Here is an 11,203-nt window from a genome sequence, read left to right as displayed (position 1 = left end):
AGTTATGCAAAAAAATCACTCCCTCTGCAACGAAGCTATGCAAGCAACAAGGAGGGGTTCAGCTGCAACACTCGGGACTCGGGTTCTTCACAGTTGGACTAGCATAAGTGGAATCGCAGGCTTACAGCAATGAACATCCGAATTCAGGAGTCTTCAAAGTTCAAATGATGCAAGCCTTTTACGCAGGGACTCGGGAGGCAGTAGGCATAAGCGAAAACGCAGGTTAATAATTTATCCACTAAGTCACGTTTGCATCAGGAAATCCGTAACCATGTAGAAAAGCTGAACGATCAAAAAAGTTTGAGGCTTCTAATTCGTGAACCGAGGACCAAGCGATACTAGAACGGTAACACGGGCAGGAATGTTTATGATACATGGTCGCAAGAAAATTCTGTGAATTTTGACGCAAGAAATGAGACAATAATGTTAAATAGACTTTTGCATCAGAAATCCATCGCTGGATCAAACGAAGAATTTCTGCTCAGTTTTCTGATGGTTTGAACTTTGAAACGCAGAATGGCAGAGTCGAGACTCGAGAGACTGTGGATTCTTGGAAGACGAGATACTTCATAGGTGGTTGATCTAACGGCTATGAAGAAATTAGATCTAGGGCTATGAATCAATCTAAGTGTTAAGTATTTTAAATATTATCTCTTCTCTTTTATATTATATTATATTATATATATGTTTAAAGTCCTTTGTAAATTTTAACGGGTATTGTCAAGGAACCTTTAATTGCAGCCTAGATTTTCAAGGTGAATATTTTAAATACTTTTAGAATACGTGTTGCCTCAAAATTTAGCCCTTATAAATAACAACGTATGCCGGTGCAAAATACACCAAAGGGAGGTTTTTTTCTATCAGTTAAACCCTCCTTTGCTACCACCCTTACCTTGGCAATCAATTGATCCAGTGATGAGCGTTGACGCACAGATGCGAACCAGATGAGATGCACGTAGTGTTTGGCAGCAACAGCGCAACCTTCCCAATTCCAGCTCCTCCTAAGCAAGAAATCTGCTCTGGTCGCTCAATCTCTAACTCCTATGGCACTTGATTTGAGCTTGCATTCGTGGTAAGGCAAGCACGGAATCGGCGTCTGCCAAACAAGAAATCGGCTCTGGGCGCTCAATCTCCAACCCAGAGGGGTGATTTTCACAAGCAACGGGAGCCATCGAGGCGTTGAGAGTAGCAACAAGTCGACTTGGGCACTTGATTTGAGCTTGCTTTCGTGGAAAGGCAAGCTGAGATGCGGAGACACGATGCGACGATGATGGGCCGTTGATTAAAACTCCTTCGAAGATCTGTTCTTCTTTATTCTGTTGAAGCGGCTCTGTTTTGTCGAGATATGCAGAGCACCTCTTCTCCACGCCATGTGTTCGATCTTCTCCTGCTCCATGCACGGCAATTGGCTTGGCCGAAGATGGAATCCCGTGGATTCTGGTGGGGAATGTCCACCCGACCGGCAGTTGCCCAAAACATGGCTTCTCTCTACATGTAGAGGCGTCGTAAGCAGAATAAAATACATAGTGGAACATCCGTCGCAGAGTTTTACAGAAGATTCTTCATGGGATTCATTGAAAGAGTCCCTTGATCGACTTGATCCGCGGGGCATTGCATCGCTTTTAACTGGTAATGTTGTCTTGGAGGACGGCAGGCGCATCCATAGCCAAGTCATAGAATTCGGACTTGAACGAGACACACGAATAACTAATGCACTTATCACTATGTATGGCAATTGTGGGACTTTGGAAAATGCTCGCTTCCTCTTTAACGCTGTAGACCAACGCACTGTCGTCTCGTGGACAGCCATGATCACTGCATATTGCCATCAAGGGCTTGACAAGGAAGCCCTTCAACTTTTTCGGGAAATGCAGCAGAAAGGCATGCAACCAAACCACATCACCTTTACCAGCATTCTGCGTGCATGTGCTAACATGGCAACTTTGGAAGAGGGCAAGGTGATCCATGCGTGCATTATCAACGGTGGGTTTGAGTCGGACGTGTTTGTGGGTACTGCTCTTATTAACATGTATGGGAAATGTGGGGCCCTGAAGAATGCGAGCTCCATTTTTGAGAGAATGAGCATACGCAATGTGGTCACTTGGAATTCCTTGATTACTGCATGCGCCCAGCAGGGACAAGGCAATGAGGCTCTCCGAGTTTTTAGGCACATGCAGCAGGAAGGTATCAAGCCGGATAGGATCACGTTCATCAGCATACTAAGTGCTTGTGCTCGTGTATGCTCCCTTATTGAGGGCAAGGCAATCCATTCTTGTATTGTTGAGGATCGACTTGAGGTGGACACAGTCGTGGGGACTGCCCTTGTCGATATGTATGGTAAGTGTGGTGCTCTTAGAGAAGCATGTATGTTGTTTGAGAATATGCATCAGCGCACTGTGGTCTCTTGGAATTCCATGATTGATGCATACAATCATCAAGGGCATGTCAAGAAAGCTCTTCAACTCTTTAATCGAATGAAGCACGAAGCTGTCAAGCCTGATAAGGTCACTTTCATTAACGCTCTGCATGCATGTGCCACCCTGTCAAAGAAAAATGAGGGTAAATTGATACATGTGTGCATTGTTGAAAGTGGCTTTGCATCAAATGCTCTGGTGGAAACTGCCCTTCTTGATATGTATGGCAAGTGTGGGGCTTTAGAGGATGCATGTTCTGTGTTTGGCAAGATGTGTAGACGTGACTTAATCTCTTGGACAGCTATGATCACAGCGTACACTCAGCAAGGACGCTGTAGGGATGCGCTTCAACTCTTTCGACAAATGCAGAAAGAGCAGTTAAATCCTGATGAGGTTATTTTCAGTAACATATTGCGTGCATGTGCCAATCTAGCTACGCTAGGTGAGGGTAAGGTTATCCATGCATGTATCGCTGATAGTGGCTTTGAGTCAGATATTTTTGTAGCAAATGCACTTCTTAATATGTATGCCAAGTGTGGAGCTCTAGATGAGGCACGCTCTATGTTTGATAAAATCAAGCACCGAAATGTGGTGAGTTGGAACGCGATGATTGCCTCTCATGCTCAGCAAGGCCAAGGCAAGGAAGCAATTGAAATTCTCCAACAGATGCAGCAAGAAGGAATCAAGCCAGATGAGGTCACCTTTGTTAATCTGCTTTCTGCATGCAATCATGCAGGTTTAATGAATGAGGGATACCATTGCTTTGCTTCTATGGTTGCAGGCTACGGTGTTATGCCAACTGTGGAGCATTATGGTTGCATAATTGACCTTTTTGGTAGGTTTGGGCATCTAGATGAGGCAGAGGATGTGATCCATAGTATGCCCATGGCACCTGATGCTTGTGTGTGGATGATCTTGCTTGGTGCATGTAGGATGCATGGTGATATTATGCGAGGGCAGCTTGCTGCAGGGCACATTATTGACTTGGATCCACAACAGGCTGCACCATATGTATCCTTATCTAATCTGTTCGCTGGAGAGGGGAGAGGCAATGACAGACATGGCTACGGAATTGCAGCCAAAATGCATTTAAATTATGATTGAGAATCAGGTGCATAATTTTTGTTTCAGACAGTTTACACCAAGATACAAAGGCAATATATGCCATTTTTGGGATTCTTGTGCATGCAGATGAAGAAAGCTGGTTACGTGCACGACATGAAATTAGTGCTGCTGCAAACTGGAGTGTGAGAAGCTGGCCATTGCTTTTTGGACTGACTCAAATACTTCTGACACTCCTCTTCACATTAATAAAATCTTCAGGGCCACAATGCTTGGTTTCCAAGTTACCCAGAATTGTGTTCAATAATCTAGGCATGTACCGTAATCACCTTGATACCTTGCTAGACTTCCCACACATTGGAAGAATGGGACACCAAGGAAAAATCTTGACCAAATGGAAACACTGATGTAGAACCAGCTTCAACTGAGGGTTTGCACTAGAATGACTCACGAAAGACGCTCAGCTCTGAGATTGAAGACAGCATGACCCACAAAAGACACTCAGCTCTGAGATTGAAGACAGCAGCCAAACAGCTTAAGTAGTCTTGAAGTTTATTGCTCGAAACAGAAGACAAAACCTCACACTACCAAGCTTCCACAGAGATGCTACTATCTGCAGCCAAGTGCTGCCTTTGGATGCTCAGTGAACAGCTCTCCCTTTGTCTGCTCCTAACTCTGCCTCACACTGGTCAGCTGCATGCTCTCGCTTACACTAGTGCTTTGCAAGGCACGATTCCCCCTATACATGTGATTGGGAGCAGTTATTTGGTACGTTGGTGGGCTTAGGATTCAAACCTATGTGTATCTCATTCTGAGCTTGTGCCTGAAGGCAGCAGGGTATGGTATATTCCCAATTCCAGAGGGGGGCACCTGGATGTACCTAGTCGGTCCTATTTGTACCTGGGTGTCTAGATGTACCTGGCAGGTTCATGAGAGCTAGACATGGAGATGCAGGTGTCCGGACCAGATTTCGGTAACCTTAATGTATTCTAAAAGGAAGCAGATGTAGTTGATGCCTTAGGGTCAATGCGGGCCCACAATGTGACTGTGAGCGGCCATTGGAGTAGATGGTTCATGTTCCTACCTGTAAGCCCCAACTGAGGAGAGCGCAGGGATATGATATCTGCATAGGATGGGGGGTCATAAGAGTATACCATGTGGGCATGAGGTATATATGCCACATGGGGCGATCTAAATGGATACAAGGGCTTCCATGTGGACAGCACATAGGCTGATACATAGGCAGCCGCGTGGGCATGTAAGAAGAGCTGCCACGTGGGCAGCAAGGCTGCAGAAGAGAGGAGAGAGAGGTGGAGATTGGCTGCAGAAGAGTCAGCAAGATCCATGTGGAGAAGCTGGCAGATCTGCAGACGGAGAAGGGGATCTTATGCAGAGGATGATTGGCCCATATTTGCTCCATGGCCAGAAATGATGGCATAAGATGGGCCAAGGCTGTGGCAGATGACAAGGGAAATCGAAGGGAACTGTGGGGTATAATTAGCCCAGCACCAACTCCGCCATGTTGGAGCACTCTGTGGTCTGCAGCCCCCAGCCTTCAGGGCAAATTTACATACTGCTAGTGTGTCTGGTCAGCAGGATTACAGCCCTGCTGGTCTGTGGAAAATGGTCACTTGGCAGATATTTAAAGTGGGGCAAGAGTCCAGACTGGCCGCTCACCTATGGATCTCTGGTCTCCAACATAAAGTCTTCAACCAGTTTACCAATACTATTCAGCATTCTGCCTGTTGTCCTCCTCGAGAAATCTGCTCCTCTTGTCAGCTTTACTTATCAGCGTCAACTCTGTAGAGCTTTCCACACCAGTGAGCTCCAACGACCACCAGAAGGCTCCGATAGAAAACCCTCTTGTGTTACTTTAAATGTTCTCACCCTTCAACCTAACAAACACCAGAAGGCTCCGATAGAAAACCCTCTTGTGTTACTTTAAATGTTCTCACCCTTCAACCTAACAAACACTAAGTACCATAACATGCTACTGTATTCAACATATAACACAAACTTTCTAAATTTGTACGATTGGATATATTCTAGTCGTACAAAGGTATATATATATAACACAAAAATTCTTCCTTGGTCTCCACTTTGTTTTTGTTTTTGTCAAAACAAAGCCAAGTACCTCAAGAGTACTCTCATCAGCACACCTATGAGTCTCGGCGCCAATGATCAGTAATGCGAAGTCGCAAACGCAACTTTGTTCTCCATTCTCATCCCCTAAGATGAACACAACCTCATCCTTAGCATGCTCTTCCTCACCTCACAAAGGAACCTGGATCTTTCAGCCATTGTTCAATATCAGACTTGAGCTTTTACATATCCTATCTCAGGGCTACTCAAGTGACTAATAATAACAGCCCCTCAAATGACTATTTTAGCTTCTGATTCCCAAGCTCATCTTCCTTGGGACTGTTCCTCCTCCTCGTCTTTTACCTTTTTTTTCTTGCAATCCTGGCATATCATAGTAGTGGCACTTATTTTCTTGTTCTCACAATCACAGGAGTCAACCTCCTCAAAGCTGTTTTTCATTGGGCTTGCCCTTTCTGCTGGTTGTCCTTACCTTTTTGTTTATCATTGGTGGTATCATTACATGTATTCTCCTTACCATCATCCTTGTACAGTCTGTTCCTTGCTTCCTCTTGGATGAACAAGGGATGGAGCTCCTCAAAGGTCAATGGTTGTGATCTCTCTCTAGTTACAAGGGTTGTCACTCATCACTAGCCCATTGTAGCTCCTATGCAATTTACTGAGCATGAGGGTGGTCAACTGATTATTGTCCATCTTCTGAACAACAACGGCTAGTTGATCCTTCAATACTCTAATCTTGTTTAGATATCCACTTACCTGGTTACCTTCTATCTTCAGCATGAATAGCTGATTTTCAGGTGTTACAATTCGATTCGTATTTGCTGTCTCATATAGGTCACGCAGAATTGTCCAGGACTTGAACACAGACATAACCAACTGAACATGCAGAAGCATTGAATTTAAGGTTATCCCTATGAACAATGAGAGCATCCCCGCATTATGAGCACCTCACTCTTTGATTGCATTTGGATTTGCTTTCTTGATCACTTTGCTCGTCACATCCAATTGATCTGCTGGGTTCTTTTCTACTCCGTCAGTTATCTCCCACAGGCATGTGCAACTAGGTGGTTCCTGATATTTATCTTCCAGATCAGATAGTTGCTTTCATCCAACATACCTGCCTTTCAAATTTTGGTTTGGCATGTGGGATGTCGTATCACAGAATGAGACTAAACGACAAAGAGAGGACTCACAAGCTAATTGATTCCTCTTCAATTGTCAAAGTTGAATAGTAGACTAGATGACTTGATCAACAATGCATATACACCTCCTGGCTCTAGATCTCACCTTCCTCAAGATCCTTGGCTCTTAGATCTCACTTCCCTGGCTTACAACTGTGGCTTGATACCCTTGTGGATAATCTAGGCATGTACCCTAATCACATTGATTCCTAGCTACAGCTCGTAGGCAACAAAAGAATGGGACAAAGGAAGAATCTTAAACCAAACAGAAACACCCCGGTTGATTGTAGACGACCTAGATACCCTATCAGAGGAGGTACTTATAGAGACTTAGTCGGAGGTGTCTTTAGGTAGTGGGTTGAGGTTTCGGGCCTACCAGGGTAGTGCCTACGCTATAGACAAACGGGCTACCTGGCCGGGGCTTGCCCACATTTCACGAGTCGACCCCAGGTTACTCCAAATCACCAACAGGAGGGGAGGGGCCTAGGATCCAACCCCCCTTCAGTTTGGGAGGCACAACCTCCCCAATCCAAACCCCCATAGATTGCTCCATCGGAGGGGGTTTGGACTTGAGTGGAGGGTAAGAAAGTAGGCAAGTGTGTAGCAAAGAATTAAAGGAGACCGACACGCCGGAGGCAGCAAGCCCCCCCGTAGGGAGTGCAGCCAGAGGTGCCTTGTCTCATCGGGGAGGGAGGAGTTCCTTCAACCTTCCACCAGAGTTGGTGCCACAAGAGACAGGGCAGGTCCATTGGCACAGGTTCAGATAGCTTCAAGGCTGCAGCTACATATTCCTTCCTCCTCCACCGCCTTCCCCCATTGTCGTCTCTGCATCCTGCGAGAGCCCCATTGCCTGACCTTCCAACTGCCCCCACCCCCTTGATTGCTTCCGTTATCCCCCCCCACTCCGCCATCATCCCCGCTTGCAGACTGGCCTCCCTCTCACCCCTCTCCAATGTCCCCCTAGGAGCCGGCAATCCCTTTCTCCTTCTCGGCCTTGTAACACCCACCCTGCAGACTTAGGCTCCTTTGCCACCCTCCTGCCCTGCCTCTCAAAGCCCAGCCCATGCCTCATTGAATTCTGCCTCTCCAGGTCCTGGACCACCCAGTTGAGCACAGAAGAGACACAAAGTACACACACGGACAACAAGATGCTGCTCCACGGGTACCTGATTTGTGCCCTCCAGATGCTGCATTATCACCTGCTCTCTCCTTCTGCTGTGCGCCTCTAAAACGAGGACTTGAAATTGCTTTGGAGGAGCCTACAAAATACTCTTCATCACCCTTGCTGTACCTTGTATTGTGCTCCTTGCATGAGCTCTACACATGTATGTAGGCTGCTGGGATATTTCTCCTAACTGCTCTGCAAGTGCATGAGACTGCACTTTAATGTACCTCACCTCCCCTTCCATGAGAGCTGGGAGCCCGCTAATTTGATTGACGGGCCCTTCTACGTCAGGAAGAATTGGCGTGTAAATAGCTGATGTAGGCCTGTAGGGGGCCAACTTGACGGCCAACTCCCTGCCAATAAATAGCTGACTTGATGGCCTGTAAATAGCCAACCTAGGTCTGTGGGGGACCAACTTGATCGCCGACCCCCTGCCAGCTGGCCAACCATGCTGCCTTCTTGGCCGGCTGGTTTGGCCAATCAAGGCCTCCATTGGGGATCTACAAAAGCCCCGAGTGTGCACAGTATCTCCTAGCCTCTCCACACCTGGTCCCATGAGAAGCCCTAAGATGGCCAGCTCCATCGCAGTCCCTTGTGCATTTTTCAGCCCTAAGCAAGTGGTCCAATCAAACAGGGTGCTGCCCATGTGGCAGCCTGTGTGATGCCCACATGGCAACCCCTCTTTCCCTGTCGCCTACAGGTGTAAGGATCGTCATAAATAAAAAGATCATTTTTTGCTCCTCGCTTCTCGAACTTCAGCATATGCAGTACAACCAAAAAATACGAAGATGCTTAATAGTTGGTTTTGTACTGTTCCAAGGTTGCTCCAAAGTAACATCAGTCAATAACCTGTTTTTCAAATACATTGCTGTGTTGATTGTTTCAACCCAAAATTTGGCAAGATGACTAAACTGCAACACACACTGAGGAGGTTGAGCTGGACCTTCAACTCATGCAGTACAACAAAAAATATGAAGACGTTTAGCAGTTGGTTTTGTACCTTTCTGTGCTTGCTCAAAAGTAATATCATCACAAGCTTGAATTGATAACTTTGTTTTGCAAGTACACTGCTGAGTTAATTGTTTCAGCCCTAAGTTTTGAACTATTACTCATAGTAACATATACCAAGCCATGTTGTTGATTGAGCAATGAGTTCTTTCCGCTACTCTTTCTTCCTGAGGAGTATACCTGAATGTGTATTGTATATTGATGCATTGATTTTTACAAACAAGAATCAAATCATTTGATTTAAATTATCCACCTTGACCTGTTCAAGTGTTTTGATCCTTCTTCCATCTTAATTTTTCATTTTGTGTCTTGAATTCTTTGAAATTTTGGAATGCTTGGCTTTTGGACTTCAGAATATCTAAAATCATCAACAAAGATAACATAATACCTGGCTTTGCCGATTAAAGAGTCTTCATTGGTTCATAAACATCTACATGAGTAATTGGTCTCCAATTACTTTTTTAGAATGGTTCCTGATAATGTTTCCCCTGATATGGTTGCAGCTAAAATGCCACAGCACACCAGTAAGAGATTAGAGAAGAAGGTTGTGCCTCTCTGGTCTATAAGAATATGGTGGAGTTGCTTACAGGTAAAAGAGAGGAACGGGAAGGTGGCCTTCTTGAGAGCTTCCTAGGATGCATTGGTTTTTCATTTCCGAGCCAGAGACGGCGGTTGGACCGATGATGCTTTTCATGCCTTGTCTTCTTTGCTTATATTTTTCTAGCAATGCTTTTGATTCCTTGTCTTCTTCGCTTATAATTTCCTAGTCAACCAAGAGACGTTCAATGCCCATCCATGCATGTATTGACAGAGTCTATGTTGATGATTGAGCTCTAGATAGAGGTGGCATTGCCCCAAGAGCATCTATGTCCAACCACTATTAGTGACTGACTCTTTTTGAGCCACACGCCAATTCTAGCTCTACCAGTGTCAGGATTCCAAAGGCTTTCTATGTAAAGAAGAACCTGTTATTGGTGGTTTGTCCATTTTTAGAAGTCTTATTTGAAGGATGGTATGTTCTTTCCTCTTGCTTTGGCAACAGCTTTTCTTCATAATAGTGAGGTCTATCACTTGGTCTCTTGGATCAAGATACAAGATGTTCTTAAAGAGGAGATTGCCATCCTCCAGCAACTAGCAGCCTTGCAGAGGGAAGAACATCAGATGATGGGTCCATGAGCACCTTGTTGGAACAAGGGCTCATGACCATTCACTTCTAGAGCAGAAGGTTGATTTTTCTTACCATGCACATGAGTCGTTTGAATTCAGATGGGGGTAAAGCCAATGAACATTTTTTCTCTGCTCTTGGTCCTCGACATGATAGAGAGAGTGTCTCATAACTAACCAACTCTAACAGTATTTTGGAATTAGCAGATTGCTACAGATTACTATGCCTCCCTTCTCACTGACATGCCTGAGAGAGAGAGCGTGCTAGGTTGAGGGTTTGGCAGATTTCTCCCTTGGAGGTGACCTAGATATGAAGATTTCACTTGATACACCATTCAATAACATGGAATTCAGAACTGCATGCATAAGAGCAAATGCCTTGGCTCGGATGTGTTGACCACCTCGTTGTTGTTTTGGAGATCATGTTACTTCAGCTATGGTATTCTAGATTAATGCCTTCTTCACTCACTAAGGGCACCAACCATCTTATCCCTAAAGGGGAGTGCCAAATTTTGGTCATAGAATGGAGGCTGATACACTTTTGGCACAACTTACAAATTTTGCGAAGGCAATCAGCCACTTTTTGCAGTCCTTGATTTGATTCATGATACACAGATTGGCTTTGTGCATGGCTGCAATATTTTGTATAATATTTTTATTTTTGGGCACGCAGTGGGCCAAACATAGCCTTGTCAAGATTTCATGATCCATTTTGTTATGCTCTTATGTTCTCCCTATAATCTTCTACAAGCTAAAAATTTGTCACAAGTGGGGTAAATCTACACAAAAAATTTCATTTGTTTTGTCAAGGGAAAACCCCACTACTATTGTTAGACTATGGATTTGTTGAGGTTGTTATGCATTTGGATATTTTTCATTAACATTTAAAATTGTTTATCATGCAAAGACGTATTTGCTGAATTAAAGAAATTGGTTCTAGTCTGAAGGAGTCCCATCATTGTAGCATGAATCAAACAAGGTTGAGGCTCTAAAGATTTCACCTCAATTACGATGCCATGAGATCAAATTAGAGGATATAACCCTAGTTAGCATCCTAACTACATATAGATATGGAAGAAATGTGGAATATGGCATTATGTTCTGGACAC

General features: G+C 44.7%; 1 protein-coding gene across 1 annotated transcript; it reads left to right on the top strand.

The window, feature by feature from the left end:
- The first annotated feature begins 921 nt into the window (after window positions 1-921).
- On the top strand, window positions 922-4,306 carry LOC147895249 (pentatricopeptide repeat-containing protein At1g11290, chloroplastic-like). The gene has a single exon (XM_087384089.1). The coding sequence runs from the start codon at window positions 1,371-1,373 to the stop codon at window positions 3,516-3,518; it is 2,148 nt and encodes a 715-aa protein (XP_087240215.1). The 5' UTR covers window positions 922-1,370; the 3' UTR covers window positions 3,519-4,306.
- Window positions 4,307-11,203: the final 6,897 nt, after the last annotated feature.

The sequence above is a fragment of the Dipteris shenzhenensis genome, chromosome 13 (genome assembly GCF_047967505.1).
Source record: "Dipteris shenzhenensis isolate YYH24624 ecotype China chromosome 13, Dip_SZ_1.0, whole genome shotgun sequence".
In the NCBI taxonomy this organism is placed as follows: domain Eukaryota; kingdom Viridiplantae; phylum Streptophyta; class Polypodiopsida; order Gleicheniales; family Dipteridaceae; genus Dipteris; species Dipteris shenzhenensis.
The sequence above is the reverse complement of the archived record's forward strand: the minus strand, read 5'-3'. Positions and strand labels throughout refer to the sequence as shown.

Coding starts and splice junctions, on each gene's coding strand:
- LOC147895249 (XM_087384089.1), top strand. CDS start 1,371: ATGTGTTCGATCTTCTCCTGCTCCATGCACGGCAATTGGCTTGGCCGA.